General features: G+C 36.5%; 1 protein-coding gene across 1 annotated transcript in view; it reads left to right on the top strand.

Annotated features, from left to right (window-relative positions):
• PPEF1 (protein phosphatase with EF-hand domain 1) overlaps nt 1-20,388 on the top strand; it is a 209,004-nt gene that overhangs the window by 23,998 nt on the left and 164,618 nt on the right. The window contains exons 5-7 of the mRNA XM_053705264.1: nt 5,560-5,674; nt 8,806-8,852; nt 18,348-18,514. Of these exons, the coding sequence (XP_053561239.1) occupies nt 5,560-5,674; nt 8,806-8,852; nt 18,348-18,514 (329 nt within the window). The remainder of the gene's footprint in view (nt 1-5,559; nt 5,675-8,805; nt 8,853-18,347; nt 18,515-20,388) is intronic.

Raw genomic sequence — 20,388 nt, 5'->3', positions numbered from 1 at the left:
TGTGTGTGTGTGTGTTTAACTGTGTATTTACTGTAAATATTTGACATTCCAATGTTCTGCACATAGCAGAATATGTTCTAATTATTTACAAATAGATATTCCTATATATATCTATACCTATATATAATCATCTATATATAAATATATATTTGTTTAAAAAAAACCCAGTCATACGTATATTTAATTATAAATAAATAGAACATGTTCCATTATGTTAAAGGGACATAAAACAAGTTGGGATAGAGACAAAATATAATAATATGTACTTTAATTGCTTAAAAAAACAGTCAAGTAAAAAAAAAAAACTTTTGAGACAGATTTATATGTAACAACAGTGCCTTAGAATAAAACAATTTGAAGCCATCTACAGGTATAGATGGAATACATATAGGAGCGTTATACAGACAAAATTAAAAAAAAAAAAAAAAAAACTTTCATGATTTAAATAGGGCATGTAATTTTAAACAACATTCCAATGTACTTTTATTACCAATTTTGCTTTGTTCTCTTGGTATTCTTAATTGAAAGCTAAATCTAGGAGGTATATATGCTAATTTCTTAGACCTTAAAGGCCACCTCTAATCTGGAAGCATTTTGACAGTTTTTCACCACTAGAGGGCGTTAGTTCATGTGTTTCATATAGATAACATTGAGCTCAGCCACGTGAAGCTCCTAAGAGCAAGCACTGATTGGCTACAAATGCAAGTCTGTCAAAAGAACTGAAATAAGGGGGCAGTTTGCAGAGCCATAGATACAAGGTAATCACAGAGGTAAAAAGTATATTATTATAACTGTGTTGGTTATGCAAAATTGGGGAATGGGTAATAAAGGGATTATCTACCTTTTTAAACAACACAAATTATGGTGTTTACTGTCACTTTAACCTGCAAATTTATACTGCAGTGCCTCACCATTAACCTGTTCTTTTTAGTTTCTGAATTGTAAAGCTCTAACTCCCGCCACACATTTCCTTCTGTGGCTGTATCTATATCTATTGTTGTTTTGGTAGAATGCAAAAGTGCATAGGGATTATCTGCTGGAGCATGCCTAGAAGCTGTGAACTACAATGCCTGTATCTAAACACTGATAAGGGGGGGGGTAAAAATTGCTTCTCCAGGCAGCTTAGTTATGTAATTAATTTTGCCTATTTTTGAAAGAAAAATTAAAAAACATAATTTATGTAAGAATTTACCTGATAAAATAATTTCTTTCATATTGGCAAGAGTCCATGAGCTAGTGACATATGGGATATACAATCCTACCAGGAGGGGCAAAGTTTCCCAAACATCAAAATGCCTATAAATACACCCCTCACCACACCCACAATTCAGTTTAACGAATAGCCAAGCAGTGGGGTAATAAAGAAAGGAGTAGAAAGCATCAACAAAGGAAATTTGGAAATAATTGTGCTTTATACAAAAAAATCATAACCACCATAAAAAGGGTGGGCCTCATGGACTCTTGCCAATATGAAAGAAAGGAATTTATCAGGTAAGTTCTTACATAAATTATGTTTTCTTTCATGTAATTGGCAAGAGTCCATGAGCTAGTGACATATGGGATATCAATACCCAAGATGTGGAGTCTTCCACTAAAGAGTCACTAGAGAGGGAGGGAATAAAAATAAAAACAGCCATATTTCGCTGAAAAAATTAATCCACAACCCAAAAAAATAAGTTTATTTTCATGTTTTAAAGAAAAAAACTTAAATCAAAAAGCAGAAGAATCAAACTGAAACAGCTGCCTGAAGAACTTTTCTACCAAAAACTGCTTCCGAAGAAGCAAATACATAAAAACGGTAGAATTTAGTAAATGTTTAGCATGTTGCAGTAAGCGAACAACGCTAGATATGTCAGAATCCAATTCGTGTTGCGCTAAATTCTCCAACCAGAAAGTTGATGCAGCCGCAACATCAGCCATAGAAATAGCAGGTCTGAGAAGATGACCTGAATATAAATAGGCCTTCCTTAGATAAGATTCAAGCTTTCTATCTAAAGGATCCTTAAAGGAAGTGCTATCTTCCATAGGAATAGTGGTACGTTTAGCAAGAGTAGAAATAGCCCCATCAACTTTGGGGATTTTTTCCCAAAACTCTATAGATTTTGCTGATAAAGGATACAATTTTTAAACCTTGAAGAAGGAATAAAAGAAGTACCTGGCTTATTCCATTCCCTAGAAATCATATCAGAAATAGCCTCAGGAATGGGAAAAACCCCTGGGGAAACCACAGGAGGTTTAAAAACAGCATTTAAATGTTTATTAGACTGAACGTCAATAGGACTGGTTACCTCAATATCCAAAGTAATTAACACTTCTTTTAATAAAGAACGCATATACTCTATTTTAAATAAATAAGTAGATTTGTCAGTGTCAATGTCTGAGGAAGGATCTTCTGTTTCAGATAGATCCTCATCAGAAGAGGATGAATTATTATGTTGTTGGTCATTTGAAATTTCATCAGCTAAATGAGAAGTTTTAAAACACCTTTTACGTTTATTAGAAGGTGGAAATGCAGACAAAGCCTTCATAATATAATCAGAAACAAATTCTTTAAAATTTACAGGTATATCATGCACATTAGAAGTTGAAGGAACTGCAACTGGCAATGTACTATTACTTATGGAAACACTATCTGCATGTAAAAGTTTATCATAACAACTATTACAAATTACATTCGGTGGAATAATTTCTACAATTTTACAACAAATGCACTTAACTTTGGTAGAACCGATGTCAGGCAGCAATGTTCCAGGAGAAACTTCTGAGACAGGATCAGAATGGGACATCTTGCACAATGTAAGAGAAAAAAACAACATATAAAGCAAAATTATTTATTTCCTTATATGACAGTTTCAGGAATGGGAAAAAATGCAATAGCATAGGCCTCTGAAAGCAAAAAGCAAGAGGCAAACAAACAAGGGGTATTGAAATAATGAAAAAAATTTGGCGCCAAGTATGACGCACAACGTAACATAAACTCTTTTTTGGCGCCAAAAATGACCGGAAATGACACACTTGCGTCACTAATGACGCCGCCGTGTGAAAGGTCTCGGCGTCACGTATGACGCCGGAAAGGACGAAGTTGCGTCATAAGCGTACTTTTTCGCGGCAAAATTTTTTTCACACCAAGAATGACGCAATGAAGTTTAGCATTTGACGCACCCGCGAGCCTAATACCCGCAATTGCAAGAAGTAGTCAATTGAAAAAAGACTAAACCCCAGGTAAGAAATAAATTTCTTAAAAATGTTTACATTCCCAAATATGAAACTGACACTCTGCAGAAGGAAATACATGAACCTGACTCATGGCAAATATAAGTACAATACATATATTTAGAACTTTATATAAATGCATAAAGTGCCAAACCATAGCTGAGAGTGTCTTAAGTAATGAAAACATACTTACCAAAAGACACCCATCCACATATAGCAGATAGCCAAACCAGTACTAAAACAGTTATTAGTAGAGGTAATGGTAAATTAAGAGTATATTGTCGATCTGAAAAGGGAGGTAGGAGATGAATCTCTACGACCGATAACAGAGAAATAGACCCCCGTTAGGGAAATCATCGTATTCAAATAAGTAATACTCCCTTCACATCCCTCTGACATTCGCTGTACTCTGAGAGGAATCGGGCTTCAACAATGCTGAGAAGCGCATATCAACGTCGAAATCTTACCACAAACTTACTTCACCACCTCCATAGGAGGCAAAGTTTGTAAAACTGAATTGTGGGTGTGGTGAGGGGTGTATTTATAGGCATTTTGAGGTTTGGGAAACTTTGCCCCTCCTGGTAGGATTGTATATCCCATATGTCACTAGCTCATGGACTCTTGCCAATTACATGAAAGAAACATTCTTGCCAGCAATTTTTAAAAAATTTTTTATGCAAACTATTTTTAATTAATAAGCCCTTTTAGGATATGCACATATCTCAACCTGTTTTATGTCCCTTTAAGAACATTGGAATATGAAATATTCATATTTTCATGTTAGGTTAGCGCAATTGCGAAAATGTGATTGTGTTTGCGCTATAGTCGGGTGTTTTTTCTCCATTGACTTCTATGCACGTGCATGCGATATTTGATCTGTTGTTTGCGCTAGTCAGATTACTGCTTGCGCAAAACAAGTTGTTTTTTTTTACTTGTAATACGAGAGCAACCCGACTAGCGCAAAAAGCTTAACTCTAGCGGAGTTTTCGTGATCGCGAAAATGAAATATACCGTGCCACTTGTAATCTAGCCCTTAATGTTCAGTCCTTTTCATTATTCCCAAACGTAAAGTAATTTTCCTACTGGGCAGAGAACACTCACTAATATTTGTCTTCTTCTCTGTCTGAGGTCATTCTTAATAAGAAAAAGGGAGTTTTATAACTCACTGAGATGTCGTTGTACTGGAAATCAGATTATCAGATATGGAACAACTGATGGATATGCAATCTGCAAAATTGAAGTCTATTCCAATATTGATTGAAAAGTAGAATCCTTTTCAGTTATTTAAAAAAATGTTTTCTTATAATTTATTAAGTTTTACAAATGTTGACAAATAATTCCTAGATATTAGAATAGTTTGATTCATTTTGTAGCAGACAAACCACAACCACATCTGCCTTCATGTACACAAAAAAGATAATTTTTTTATATTATGTTTTGTGCATTATGTTGATTGATTCCCATGGGGTTCAAGGGAAATATACCCTTTGCAAGATTTAGTGTGAAGCAATATGCTGCAGAAAAACAAATACGAGTCTAGGTCTAAGGCTTTTCCCTACAGCAGGTTCATTGTATAGTGACTACCCTTGATGTCATAAAAGTCCCATGTAACACCAGCAGCTATTACTTTATATATGAGCCTATATGCACTATACAAGGGCATGCATCCTATCACTACTATGGCAGCTGGTCAAAGCCCTAACTTCTTTGACCTGAAATGACGCCAACTTCAAGGCAGCCAAAAGCTCAATGTGGGGAGGTAAAAAAAAACAAAACTAAATGAACTGCAACACTCAGTAAATACTGGATCCTTTATTGTATGGGGACCAGGGATTCAAAGCAAGATGATCAACCAAGTCTCCAATGGATTTGGCCAGCACACGGGGTTATTGTGTATCAGCAATGGTACAGCTATGATACAGGCACCAGTGTAGTTGCAACTAGCTTTAGATGCTACTTAGAGAGCCTGTCATTTTGTTATGCCTACGTAGTAATTTGAGTGTGATTCAGTCACTAAATTGGATCCATTATCAAAAACAAGCAGAGACTAGATTGTGTCATAGCATTTCAGTTTTAATAACAGCCATATGATCTATCCCAAAATGTGTAGCCTTCAAATCAAAATGACCTTTTTTTGTTACTTAAAGGCTATTTAAAAAAAACCCTGATATTTCTTGTACAAATAAGCAGCTTATTTACCTATCTTAATAGGACTACCTCTATTTTAGTTTGTCACAGATTGATAGTGTTTCACCCATTGTATTTATATGAAATGACATGTTCCAAAATTACACACAAAACAACTGTATTTTTTTCTTTGAAGATAACTTATTAACCATTTTTCAGCTACTTCATGTCCGGTACGTCCTACAACTATTTCATGAAACAAAAAAGTTCCTCCAACAAATGCCAAACGTTATCCACCTATCTACATCATACTCCAAGGAGATAACAATTTGTGGTGAGTAGATCCTATAGCAATAATTAACGTGTGTATTATGTTTCTTCATATATTAAATTATTGTTTTCTTAACTTTCATTTTCAATGTTTTTGACTGCCTCCCTCCTGCAAAGTGCATTTTTTCTTTTATGATAAGGCTGATGGTACAGCTTATTAGATATAATTTTAGTATGTAATGTCCAGTGTGCTGGGTTTGTCAATGCTGCTAAACTGGTTCTTCCTAATACAAAACCTTTTCTGAAAACAAATTAATTGAGCAATACATGACGAGTGGTTCCAAATCTCAACACACATCAGACACTGCATAAGTTATATGCACAAGATGATGACCTAAGATTAATTATTTAAGGACCATTAGCTACAGTATAACTGCATAATCAATAGATGCATAATAAAGAGACAATTAAATAAAACAGTCTGAATTTCATATTATTTGTCGGTTACTTCCATTTTTATTGCCCTCTGTATCATGACAGCCATCAGCCAATCACAAATGAATATGTGAATATACTGTGATCTTTTGCACATGTTGAGTGGGCACTAGTACCTCAGAAAGTGAACATAAAAAAAGAATGTGCACATTTTGCTAATGTCAAATTGGAAAGTTTTTTTTTATTGTTTTAAACCGCATTCTCTTCTAGTGACCAAGGAGGTGCCTGCAACTAATTACTGTTTCGTGCATTATTCTATATTTAACTAAAATGTATCTTATATCATTGTTCTATTTCTAAAGGCAGCCAACATGCAGCCAACATGCTGGTGCCTTTTAATTTGCATACCTTGCATACCTAGCAATAGCTTTTTATATGCAGCAAAACATATGAACTGGTTTTTTTTTTAGAATATATTATATTATTAGAATATATTATCCCTCCATTTACTCTCTTTTCATTATTTCAGTGGCGTCACTAGGGGGGGGGGGCGGGGGGGGCGGGCCGCACCCGGGTGACACCCTCCAGGGGGTGACACCAAAAAAAAAAATTTTTTTTTTTTTTTTTTTAAATTTTATTGAAATTCAAAGAAATACAATGTTGAGATGCATAGATTATTTTATTAGAGGCTGGTATTTGTGAACATTAGTGGGACTGGGGAAGTTATAGACACACAATTTTTTTGCCCCTTGAGCCAGTGCTGCAATTTCAACAAATAGTTTTCCCGGCTGCTTTTGCTTGTTTGTACTTTGCTCCTCCCCTGCCCAATTTCACTATGAATGTTGTGGGTGTGCCGTGGGGCTTGCAAACTTGCGCTGCTAGCCTAAACCTGCCTGCCTATCTGTGCTCACTGCTCAGTGACATGCGGCCCAGGGCTGTGCACTGACAGACTTGGAACAGAGTCAGAGAGCAGAATTTTCATAGTTTGTGTGCCTAAACCTTTTCTTCAGTGATTTATTTTAGAGTGCTCTGTTTATCTTTCATTTGATGTTCTGCTGAGCCAGGGAGCAGCTCTAGGCATGAGCTTTATAATTAATGCAGTGCAGTTTACATATTTTGTATGTGTGTGTCTGAGTTTGTGTGTGTCTCAGTTTTTTTGTGTGTGTGTTTTTGTGTGTGTGTCTGAGTGTGTTTCCAAGTGTTTGTGTGTGCATCTGAGTATGTTTTTAAGTGTGTCTGAGTGTTTGTATGTGTGTTTGCCTGTGTTTTTGTGTGTGTCTGCTTTCTGGGGGGGGTGACACCAGGACTTGCCGCACCGGGTGACACCAACCCTAGTGACGCCACTGCATTATTTAACACATATTGCTAAATAAGCAGGCCAATGATCTCTCATTACAAGACCCAAGAGCAAAAGTGATTGACTAAGCTGGAGCAAGCAACATATCACACAAAAGGATTACACATCAGCTGTTTATTTCAGCGAGAGTAATTTATGTATTGTTACAGTATGGATCATGATCAAATTGAAAGGTTTTTGAAATAGGATTTTAATATGCTTGCAATCAGCGATGTTTTGAAAATAAAAAATGTTTTCATAAATTGACATGAAGTCAACATTTAAATGTTCATGGTTGCAGAAGCATTTTAGCAATAAAATTAATCCTGGCTCTGGGATCCAATTAAAGCCATAAATCTGTATTTCCAATTTAGTCTAAAGCAGTCTCTTTAATAAGCACACATTCTAGTAGTGGGCAGAAAACCTCATTTCAAATATGTCTCAGTACAGCAGTGATTGCCATTTTAGCCATATACTAGTACGCTATTGACAATGGCGTGTATCTTGTCTGTTTGATTCATATAAACCACCACTGTCTAAGCTGTACTGTATTTGGATGCACTGGGCACATGTAGTATACTGTATCTACATGACCCTTAAACAGACAGAAATTTACTAGAGGTATGTTTCCCAATACAAGTAAATGGCAAACATTATTTAATTTTGCACTCTCACACATTTAAAGGGACATGAAACACAATTGTTTTCTTTCATTATTTAGACAGAGCATGTGATTTTAAACAACTTTTCAATTTGCTCCTATTATTTATATTGCTTCATTCTCATGGGATCCTTAGTTCAAAAGCATATCTAAGTAGGCTCAGGAGTAGGAATGCATAACTGGAAACTAGCTGCTATTTGGCGGCTGCACAAAAATGCATCTTTTCATTGGTTCAGAAGATTTCTTCCGATAGCTCCCAGTAGTGCATAGCTACTCCTTCAAAAAAACGATACCAACAATCAGAATAGCTGATTCATAAATGGGAGATGCATTTCTATAGCTTATTGGGGTAATACTGTGACCTAAAGTTTGGTGGGTGATATCGGCGACGCAGATGTTGAACTTAACAACTTGTCGAATATGTGAATTATTTAAATTTGTGTATGAATGTGCAATGTTTTCTATTCTTTGTTTTGTACTTGATTTCATAAAAAAAGGATATCAAGAGAATGAAGTAAATTGGATAAAAGAAGTTTATTTATTATTAAATTAGAAAGTTGTTTAAAATCACATGCTCTATTTGAATCATGTAAGATAAGAAAAAGAAAAATGTTGGGTTTCATGTCCCTTTAAGTTTTACTAATAAGCCTTCTTCTATAATTACTGCAATTTGATACATACCTACAACAATTTCCAATGGTTTGTGTCAGATGTTATATAATATTCTATGTGTCACTACAAAAAATATTCTTAATTTATGTAGGTGACCTTCACGGAAAACTGGATGATCTTTTGCTCATATTCTACAAGGTATTACTTTTATCTAAATTTTTTATTAAAAGTTGCTATTCTTTTGAGATTTTTTTTCTTATCGTCTGTTCAGTACGAAAATATTTGAAATGCTGATATCAAACAATGCCAGTGGAAAAAATATAATTCTGTGGAGAAATAATACTAATTGTGATGTTTTTTATTGCAATATAATTACCTTGGCTTGTTCTTATTATTTTGGACTAGATTACAAATGGCGTGCTATTGTTAGCCCTGGTCGCAATAAGCAATATCTTGCCAGTGCTAACTTGCGTGCGTATTACAAGTTGAAAGTTTGCTCGAGCGCATACAGAATTAGCGTGTGTCTGGTTTATGAGTTCAGATCTAGTATAAAGTGTAAGAGTTAACAAAAAAATGTGCACCAAACACAACATAAATACATTAAAGGGACAGTCTACTCCAGAATTTTTATTGTTTGAAAAGATAATCCCTTTATTACCCATTCTCCAGTTTTGCATAACCAATACAGTTATATTAATATACTTTTTACCTCTGTGATTACCTTGTATCTAAGGGGCCTATTTATCAAATAACTGTCCAACATTATCCGATCAGCCGAACACCTAAGGAACCTTCACTGGCTCCGCATCAACAAGAGAATCACCTTCAAGCTCCTTACCCATGCGTTCAAGGCCCTACACAACATTGGACCCGAATACATAAACCACCGCGTAAATTTCTATACCCCGCCAGACAACTACGATCGGCCGACCAAGCACTCGCAGTCATCCCCCGCATCAGCAAATCCACAGTGGGTGGAAGATCCTTCTCCCACATAGCAGCAAAGACATGGGACACCCTCCCGCTGCACCTCAGACAATCTACCTCCCTTACAAAGTTCAGAAAGGACCTCAAAACCTGGCTCTTCGACTGAACGCCCATCCCCTCCCCCCCTCCTCCTATCTGCTTTCCCTTAGCGCCTCGAGACCCTCACGGGTGATTAGTTCGCGCTCTATAAGTACCCAATAGATAGATAGATAGATAGATAGATAGATAGATAGATAGATAGATAGATAGATAGATAGATAGATAGATAGATCAGCGGCTCGCCAGAAACTTGGGGCTTCAAGCTCCATACGGAGCTTGATAAATATGCTCCTTAGCCTCTACAGACTACCCTCTTATTTCAGTTCTATTGACAGACTTGCATTTTAGTGAATCAGTGCTGACTCATAAATAACTCCATAGACGTGAGCAAATGTTTATCTATATGGCACACATAAACTAACACCCTCAAGGTCTGAAAAACTGTCAAATGTTTTGAGATAAAAGGCGGCCTTCAATGGCTTAGAAATTAGCATATGAGCCTACCTAGTCTTAGCATTCAACTAAGAATACCAAGAGAACAAAGCAAATTTGATAATAAAAGTAAATTGGAAAGTTGTTTAAACTTGCATGCCCTATCTGAATCATGAAAGTTTAATTTTGACTAGACTGTCCCTTTAAAATAAATTGTTACACTCATATATAAACTATCTAATAAAAATTAATCATATAAATATATATGTATATGGTATTTGACAAGAAATTTGAATGGAAAGGGCTATATTGTGTGTATGTATGTATGTGTGTGTATATATATATATATATACACACACACACACATATAAACTCATATATACACATGTATACAGATATATAGACATTTTTATATACTTTGGAGTGCTTTCCACTCAAATACCTTAAAACATAAAAAATTGTATTCCATTTTAATATTTTATAATGTGTTTTATTGTGTATTTACTGTACATATGTTACATTCCAATGTTCTTCACATAGTATGTCTATCCCATTTCCTTACACTAAACTCTCTTCTTGACCCACTGCAATCTGGATTTCGTCCCCATCACTCCACAGAGACAGCAATTGTCAAGGTTATCAGCAACCTACTTACGGCAAAATCCAAAGGCCACTTCTCTCTACTTCTGCTTATCCTCCTTGATCTGTCTGCATCCTTTGATACTGTTGAACAACCTCTTTTTCTCCAAACCCTCCAATCCTTCGGCATCTGCAACACAGCTCTCTCGTGGTTCTGTTCCTATCTAACCGTACCTTTAGTCTAGCCTTCTCTGGAGCATCCTCTGCCCCATTACCACTTTCTGTTGGGGTACCTCAAGGCTCTGTCCTTGGTCCCCTTCTCTTTTCAATCTACACTACACGTCATCATTGGGTTCCTTAATAAAGTCCCATGGGTTTCAATACCATTTGTATGCCGATGACATCCAAATCTATCTCACTGCACCAAACCTACCTCCTTCCTTACTAACCCGTGTCACTAACTATCTTTCTCATATCTCATCTTGGATGTCCTCTCACTACCTTAAGCTAAATCTATCCAAAACTGAACTCCTTATTTTCCCCACTTCCTCCAAAATCTCCACTCCCCAATTTTCTATAACTGTTGATAATTCCATCATTACCCCTACCCCTCATGCCCGATATCTTGGGGTCATACTTGACTCAGACCTTTCTTTCACTCCTTACATTCAGTCCTTGGCTAAAGTCTGCCACTTCCACCTTAAAAATATCTCTAAAATTAGACATTTCCTTACACAAGACGCAGCTAAGATTTTAATCCACGCTCTCATCCTTTCCCGCCTTGACTATTGCAACTCCGTACTTTCTGGTCTCCCTAGTTGCCGCCCAGCTCCTTTACAATCCATAATGAATGCATATGCCAGGCTCATCTTCCTTACACATCGCTCTTCATCTGCTGCACCTCTCTGCCAATCCCTTCACTGGCTTCCTCTTGCCTCATGGATTAAACACAAAATCATCACTCTGACATACAAAGCTCTCAACTGCACTGCTCCCCCCTACATCTCAGAACTTGTCTCTAGATACTCTCCCTCCTGTCCCCTTCGATCAGCTCAGGATCTCCTCCTCTCCTCCTCTCTTGTTACTTCCTCACATTCCCGTTTACAGGACTTTTCCAGACTGGCTCCCATCTTGTGGAACTCCCTGCCTCGCTCCACAAGACTCTCCCCTAGTTTTAACAGCTTCAAGCGCTCCCTAAAGACTGTACTATTCAGGGATTCATACAACCTACACTAACCTTTCCTAACTCCATTGCTTTCCCCTTGAATCCCTTAGAATGTAAGTCTATGAGCCCAGCTGTTTGTAGATCGCCTTCATAAGAGCCGACTACAACAGTGCAACTCTCGGCAGTGCCCTCTACCCATTTGATCCCCATCTTGTATACCGCCTATGCTTATAGCACTGCGGAATCTGTTGGCGCTCTACAAATACCTGATAATAATAATAATACTAGTAGAAGATGTTTTTAGTACTTTTAAATATATTCCTATATATCTGTATATATATATATATATAGAGAAGAAAGTAAAATGTGTTCACTCAGTATACTGGGTAGACACAAGTGGTACTCTATAGTTGGCGCTAGTCTGTATTGTGTATGGTATAGTGGCAGCTATATAAGACAAGTACTGGTTGAGATGTGAAGTCCCAGTCAGTAAGTGAAAAATGTGTATACAAGAGTAGATACAGCGCCTATATATCCATTTAAAATATGGGTGGTATATGGGAATATGAATGAGAACTAGAGCTAATTATTAAAAAAATAATAGCAATTAAAAGAATATTAAAAAAGATAGATTTTTAGAATCAATTATACTTGAAGAATGATGAATAGATTATGAAACAGTGTTCATATGAGTCTTTAGACAATATATAGTCCGTAGTAAATCTTCATAAGCAGTTGATATCAGTAAATAGATGGTATGTAATACCCTTACCAGATATTACCTCAATCTGATGAGGTAAGTATGCCGCACTGGGGGTATATACAGATGGTAGAATCTTCTCCTTGTATTTAGATGTGGTGCCTCTTGGGTTTTCGTAAGCCTCCTGGAGTATGCAGGGATATGTTTCTGGTTGTAGATAAATCCCTTGTACTTCCTTTGTGTTGGTAGTTAGCCTCTTGGAGTACCTTTTCTGTCTTGGTATACACTTTCTCCAGCGTAAAGATACTTTGTTAGGTTTATTGCAGGTTATTGCCCATTAACTTCTATGAGTTTTATGTCCCTTCAAAACCTATCCAGGAGGCTTACGAAAACCCAAGAGGCACCACATCTAAATACAAGGAGAAGATTCTACCATCTGTATATACCCCCAGTGCGGCATACTTACCTCATCAGATTGAGGTAATATCTGGTAAGGGTATTACATACCATCTATTTACTGATATCAACTGCTTATGAAGATTTACTACGGACTATATATTGTCTAAAGACTCATATGAACACTGTTTCATAATCTATTCATCATTCTTCAAGTATAATTGATTCTAAAAATCTATCTTTTTTAATATTCTTTTAATTGCTATTATTTTTTTAATAATTAGCTCTAGTTCTCATTCATATTCCCATATACCACCCATATTTTAAATGGATATATAGGCGCTGTATCTACTCTTGTATACACATATATATATATATATATATATATATATATATACCTGTATATAATTATATAGATAATAGGTATAGATATATATTTTACAGAAACATCATGTATATAAAGATTTAGAAATGTAAAAATAAGAACATTTTCCTCTATGTGAAGAACAATGGAATGTAAAATATTCATAACTACCTTTGGGTTTAGATCTGTAGGTCTTACGCAGTGTCAGATTAGTGTGTGAGCGATAAGTGTAAGTTTTTTTTTTAACAGCACACTACTTTAAAGTCTATGGGGAGAAGTTAACATGTTCACAATAGCCGAAGTCCTGAAGTTAGCGTGTGTCTGGTTTCGCAAATAATTTACTTTCAACTTGTAATACATGCGCTAACCCGCCCTTGTTAAAAGTTTACTTCCAGAGGTGTTTTTTTTTGTGCAAACAAAAATGTATTTAGCGCTGCCCCTCTATTGGTCACATTCTTTTGTGGTTAAAAATTTTCACAGAGATTACGAGTTTTGCGGTAACAGGGGTGCGGTGCTAACGCTCAGTTTTTCTCACCGCTCACTTAAGACAGCGCTGGTATTACAGGGGAAACCGTCATTCTTCGGGTAGTCGTCGGTCTGGATGGATGCTCCGTGTCGGCTGGCTTCAAGATGGACCCGCTCCGAATGGATGAAAATGCCACCTGGATGAAGACTTCTGCCCGTCTGGAGGTCCTCTTCTGCCCGGATCGGATGAAGACTTCTGCCCCTCTGGAGGACCACTTGTGCCTGGCTGGGTGAAGACAGCTCAAGGTAGGGTGATCTTGAAGGGGCTAGTGTTAGGTTTTATTAAGGGGGGATTGGGTGGGTTTTAGAGTAGGGTTGGGTGGGTGGGTGGTGGGTTTTAACGTTGGGGGGGTATTGTACTTTTTTTACAGGTAAAAGAGCTGGTTAATTTGGGGCAATGCCCCGCAAAAGGCCCTTTTAAGGGCTATTTGTAATTTAGTATAGGGTAGGGATTTTTATTATTTTGGGGGGCTTTTTTATTTTATTAGGGGGATTAGATTAGGTGTAATTAGTTTAAAATTCTTGTAATTATTTTATTATTTTCTGTAATTTAGTGGGGTTTTTTTTCGTACTTTAGTTTATTTAATTTAATTGTAATTAATTGTAGTTAGTTTAGGTAATTAATTTAATTATAGTGTAGTGTTAGGTGTACAGGTGGCCCTCGTTTTACAACGGTTCAATTTACACCGTTTCAGAATAACAACCTTTTTTTCCAGTCATGTGACTGCTATTGAAAAGCATTGAGAAGCAGTGCATTTATTAAAATAGCTAGTAGGTGGAGCTGTCCGCTTGTGTTGCAGCAAAGACAAGCAAGCTGAAATTAATTAGTTTAACCAGACCTGAGCTATCGAGCAGATTTCAAAGGAACAAGATCTTCCTGTCTATAAATCAGTCCAGATTGGAATGCATAGAAAGAACTGTTTGAAGAAAAATTTAAGTGAAGTCTGTGTTGTGTGATTATTTTATTAGGTTTATAATGCTGTTTAGCAAATATTTTTGTTCATTTAACTTAGTTTAATTATTTATTCTGTGTTGTGTGATTATTTTATTAGGTTTATAATGCTGTTTAACATTTAAAGTCTTAATTTTAAAGCTTTAAAAATAATGTATTAGGTGTTACTTATGACAATTTTGAGAGGGGCCTGGAACCTATCTCCCTCACCCATTGACTTACATTATAAACTGGGTTTCAATTTACAACGGTTTTCGATTTACAACCATTCCTTCTGGAACCTAACCCCGGCGTAAACTGAGGGCTACCTGTAATTGTAACTTAGGTTAGGAATTATTTTACAGGTAAATTTGTCTTTATTTTAACTAGGTAGTTATTAAATAGTTAATAACTATTTAATAACTATTGTACTTAGTTAAAATAAATACAAAGTTGCCTGTAAAATAAAAATAAAACCTAAAGATAGATACAAATGTAACTATTAGTTATATTGTAGCTATCTTAGGGTTTATTTTATAGGTAAGTATTTAGTTTTAAATAGGAATAATTTATTTAATTGTAGTTATTTTATTTCATTTTATTTAAAGTATATTTAAGTTAGGGGGGTGTTAAGGTTAGGGTTAGACTTAGATTTAGGGGTTAATAAATTGAATATAGTGGCGGCGACATTGGCGGCGGCAGATTAAGGGTTAATAAATGTAGGTAGGTGTTGGCGATGTTAGGGACGGCAGATTAGGGGTTAATAAAATTTAACTAGTGTTTGCGAGGCGGCAGTGTGGCGCTTTAGGGGTTAATATAGGGCTGCCGCATAGCTCCTTTACAATCAATTATGAATGCCTCTGCCAGACTCATCTTCCTTACTCGTCGCTCTTCATCTGCTGCACCTCTCTGCCTATCCCTTCACTGGCTTCCTCTTGCCTCTAGGATTAAACATAAAATCCTCACCCTGACATACAAAGCTCTCAACTGCACTGCTCCCCCCTACATCTCAGAACTTGTGTCTAGATACTCTCCCTCCCGTCCCCTTCGATCAGCTCAGGATCTCCTCCTCTCCTCCTCTCTTGTTACTTCCTCACATTCCCGTTTACAGGACTTTTCCAGACTGGCCCCCATCTTGTGGAATTCCCTGCCTCGCTCCATTAGACTCTCCCCTAGTTTTAACAGCTTCAAGCACTCCCTAAAAACTCTACTATTCAGGGATGCATACAACCAACACTAACCTTTCCTAACTCCATTGCTTTCCCCTTGAACCCCTTAGAATGTAAGCCTATGGGCCCAGCTGTTTACAGATCGCTTCATAAGAGCCGACTACAACAGTGGAACTCTCGGCAGGGCCCTCTACCCACTTGACCCCTACAAAAGCTATCCTGTACACCGACTATGTTTACAGCGCTGCGGAATCTGTTGGCGCTCAAATACCTGATAATAATAAATAATAATAATAATATATTTATTGAAGTGGTGGTGATGTCCGGTCGGCAGATTAAGGGTTAAAAAATGAATTTAAGTGTTTGCGATGTGGGGGGGCCTCGGTTTAGGGGTTAATAGGTAGTTTATGTGTGTTAGTGTACTTTTTAGCACTTTAGTTAAGAGCTTTATGTTACGGCGTTAGCCCATAAAACTCTTAACTACTGACTTTTAAATGCGGTAGGAGTCTTGACAGGAGAGGGTTAGGAAAATCCCATTAAAAAGATAGGATACGCAATTGACGTAAGGGGATTTGCGGTAAGCTTGAGTCGCAGAAAAAAAGTGAGCGGTACACCTGTACCTGTAGGACTCGTAATACCAGCGGGCGTTAAAAAGCAGCGTTGGGACCTCTCAATGCTGCTTTTTAAGGCTAACGCAAGAATCGTAATCTAGGTGATAGGGATTTGTTGCATAACAATTATTGAGTTTCCTTTTGAAATTATTACTATTATTATTAATAACAACTGTTATTACTAGTATTATTCCCTTTCAATTGTTTTTGTTCCTGGAATATTTATTCATTACTGTATGACTGTTAGTTTCAAGTAAACATCCAACTTCATTCAGAGATCAACACACACTAACTATTGAAAGCTAAAAATAGGTTTGGAGCATTTTAATATTAACTTTTTTTTCTACATGTTAATGTTATTCAAAATAAGATCTCTAAATTAATATAATGTTGGAGAATCTTTCAACTTTAGAATTACTGTGAAACTGATAAAAGTGCTCATTAAAGATATATTAACCTTTCATCTGCCTCATTATTAATCACCATGTTGTATTTTAAAATAAAAGGTGGTTGAAATTCAATGCCAGTATCTTACAGACAAGGTCATACGCTCTCTGATTTTACATATTAAGCCTCTGACATACAATACCTAGATTAAAGCAGCATTGGTTATTTTTGAATGAGGGTGTCTTATGGAAAACAATTTCCTTTCTTTTTTCACCCCTTCACTGGTCACGTTGCATACAGTGTGCTTGGGTAAATTGTGGCAAGGGATTTCTATAAGTTCAGTGTCTTATAAGTCCAGTGTCTCTGATTTGGCACAATTTAAAATATTCACCCACCCCCCCACACACACATACACACACATATATATACACACACACATACACACACATATACACACATACACACACACACACACATATATATATACACACACATACACACACATATACACACACCCACACACACACACATATATATATACACACACACATACACACACACATATATATACACACACACACACACACACACATACACACACATATATATACACACACACATACACACACATACACACCCCCACACACACACACATATATATATACACACACACATACACACACATATACACACACCCACACACACATATATATATACACACACATCAATGTATGCAAAGCATCAATTAGCCTATGAAAATACAAAGATGTTTTTTTAAAATTATATTAGTTTTTAAATGTTGACAAAACAAATGTAAAGTTTTAGTTTCTATAAAATAAAGGATGTCACCATGTTGTCCCGTTTAAAATCATGTTCTTATCTCTGCTGATGCCACTTAGGGGCAATTATAAATGAGCCGAGTGATAGGTTGGTAGGGATTGTTGTCTAAATGAAAACCTGTAGGAGCGTTTGGTAATGAGATGTAGGTAATTTAAATACGCATGTGCATCTTGATCTTTGTATGTTGAACTTTCACACAAATAAATTGGGCTCCAAAAACAGACGAATGCCACTACCAGCTGCAAGATTCGTCATTCCTTTGTCTAAATGAATGATGAATGCACATGCCTACATTTTAATTGCAAGTAGCTATGGATTGTCAATGATTTGATCATTTTACCAAGAGATGTCAGTAACTACCAATACATTTACCAAATTATTGTAATCTTCCCCAGTAAATTTAATTTATATCAATTTGTCTGTATCAGAATGTTTACGATGTGTGAAACAAATTCATTTCCAGTAATTTATTTTTAAAGTGATTTGCTTTAGTTAATCAGCATCAGATTCTGCATTTGTTACCGTTAAAATATCTTGCTGTGTGCTGTTCTGTTTTGATTTTCTATAGAATGGTCTTCCTTCACCTGAAAATCCTTATATTTTTAATGGAGACTTTGTAGACCGAGGAAAGAATTCCATAGAAATACTAATAATCCTCTTTTCATACCTCCTCGTTTATCCTAATAATCTACATTTAAACAGAGGAAATCATGAGGATCCCATTATGAATTTGAGGTAATACTATTAAACAAAGATCCTACTTACACCAAATACCTTCGTGCATTTAATGTTTTCATAGCATTGAGTATCCTAAAGGTAAGAAATACAAATATAATCAACATTAAGAAATCAGGTAAAGACAGATTTCACATGATCAAAGTTCTTCTTCAGAACTACTTTAATAGGTGTATGCATGGAGTGTGCTGGATGTACCCAGGCACATCCTATTACAAGGGCACTTTTTGTATATGCAGTTTGCAGGGTTAGCTCAGCTCTGCCTGCTGCTTGGCCTCAATGTGTTGTCCTCTAAGCAGCACAATAGACAGAGAGCTTGGCAGCAATCATTCTTCAATAGCAGGTAATGTGCAGCAGAGCAGAGGTCACTTCTCTCCTCCTTCTACTCCAAACCCAAACTGCCTGTTCATTGCGCATACAGACTGCAGACAGAGAGGGGCATGTAATGAATCTGAGTGCCTCCAGCTACTGATGTTACTACATGGATCTTGAAGGGGTATGACCTTCCCTCCATATTAGCTCCCCCTATGTGCACCACCACTGCAATGTACACTACTTTAAAGGAAGATTAGAGGAACCCTGGTTGGCAATAGAAGGTGGTGTGGTACAACAGCCCTAATATACAATACTTTCTCTTTCCACCCAATCATGTAGACTGCAGTCATTCTCACACAGTGGCAGGGAGGACAGTATGCAAGTTGCTCATCCCTGTGATAAAGTATAGATGGGCTTGCACTAAAGAAGTGGCTGACATGCATGTCAGATCATTCAGTTGTACTATTTCCTTCCGCCCACATTGCTGACTCCAGTCATGACTTCCCCTCTGTGCACTGGCTGCCTAATCTTCCACCTTGAGCTTTTTCTTACTACACTTAGGGGAAAATATACTTTGGGTTTGCACTGTGATATATTTTTAATTAGGGTTAAAATGAAATCTAAATCCTGCTGCTACCTCTACTTTAAAATATGAATTAATGAAAAAGGTGGAATAAAGAAAAAAAGTAGAAAATGTAATTATGGTGCACAAAACATTTAAATATTATTTCTATTAAAACAAACAAAAAACCTACATTTAAAAAAAAAAAAAAGCAAATCATTAAACACTGCCTCATTCATAGCAAAGTAATATCACAAGTGAGTAACTGTAAGTCAGCCTACAGTAATGATAGTGGAGGACTCTTCCAAATATTAAGGGAGAAGTAGAAAAAAGGGATATTCTAAAGCTGCCAATATGTGTGACTACTCCAAAATTCCAGGCTGATTACTGGATATCTTGGTGTCAGGTTGAGAACCTTGGAGGGTGACAGGAAGCTTTCATTACATTTTTAGTACGCATCAGTGTGCTGTGTTACAAGTGAAGGTTAAAGGGACACTAAACCCAATTTTCTTTCCTGATACAGATAGAGCATACAATTTTAAGCCACTTTCCAATTTACTCCTATTATCACATTTTTTTCATTCTCTTGCTATCTTTAGTTGAAAAGGCAATAATCGAAGCTTAGTAGCCGGACCATTTTTGGTTAAGCACACTGGGTAGTGCTCGCTGATTGGTGGCTACATTTAGCCACTCAGATAAAGATAGCAAGAGAACGAAGAAAAATTGATAATAGGGGTAAATTAGAAAAAGTTGCTTAAAATTGCATGCTCTATCTGAATCACGAAAGAAAAAAAATGGGGTTAGTATCCCTTTAATTTACAGTGCATGGTGTGTTATATTTTGTTTGACCCTGTGCAAACATTAACGCACAATCTGGCATTTTAACATGCCGATACTTTTCTAGTGTTATTAGCATACACGTGCTCATATTACAAGTGATCGGTTAAGTGTTGTGCTGATGCAAAATATTGTTTTAAAATGTAGCGCTTTTTGAAAC

Source organism: Bombina bombina, chromosome 3 (genome assembly GCF_027579735.1).
Source record: "Bombina bombina isolate aBomBom1 chromosome 3, aBomBom1.pri, whole genome shotgun sequence".
In the NCBI taxonomy this organism is placed as follows: domain Eukaryota; kingdom Metazoa; phylum Chordata; class Amphibia; order Anura; family Bombinatoridae; genus Bombina; species Bombina bombina.
Note: the sequence above shows the minus strand (reverse complement) of the source record. Positions and strands in the feature narration are given on the sequence as shown.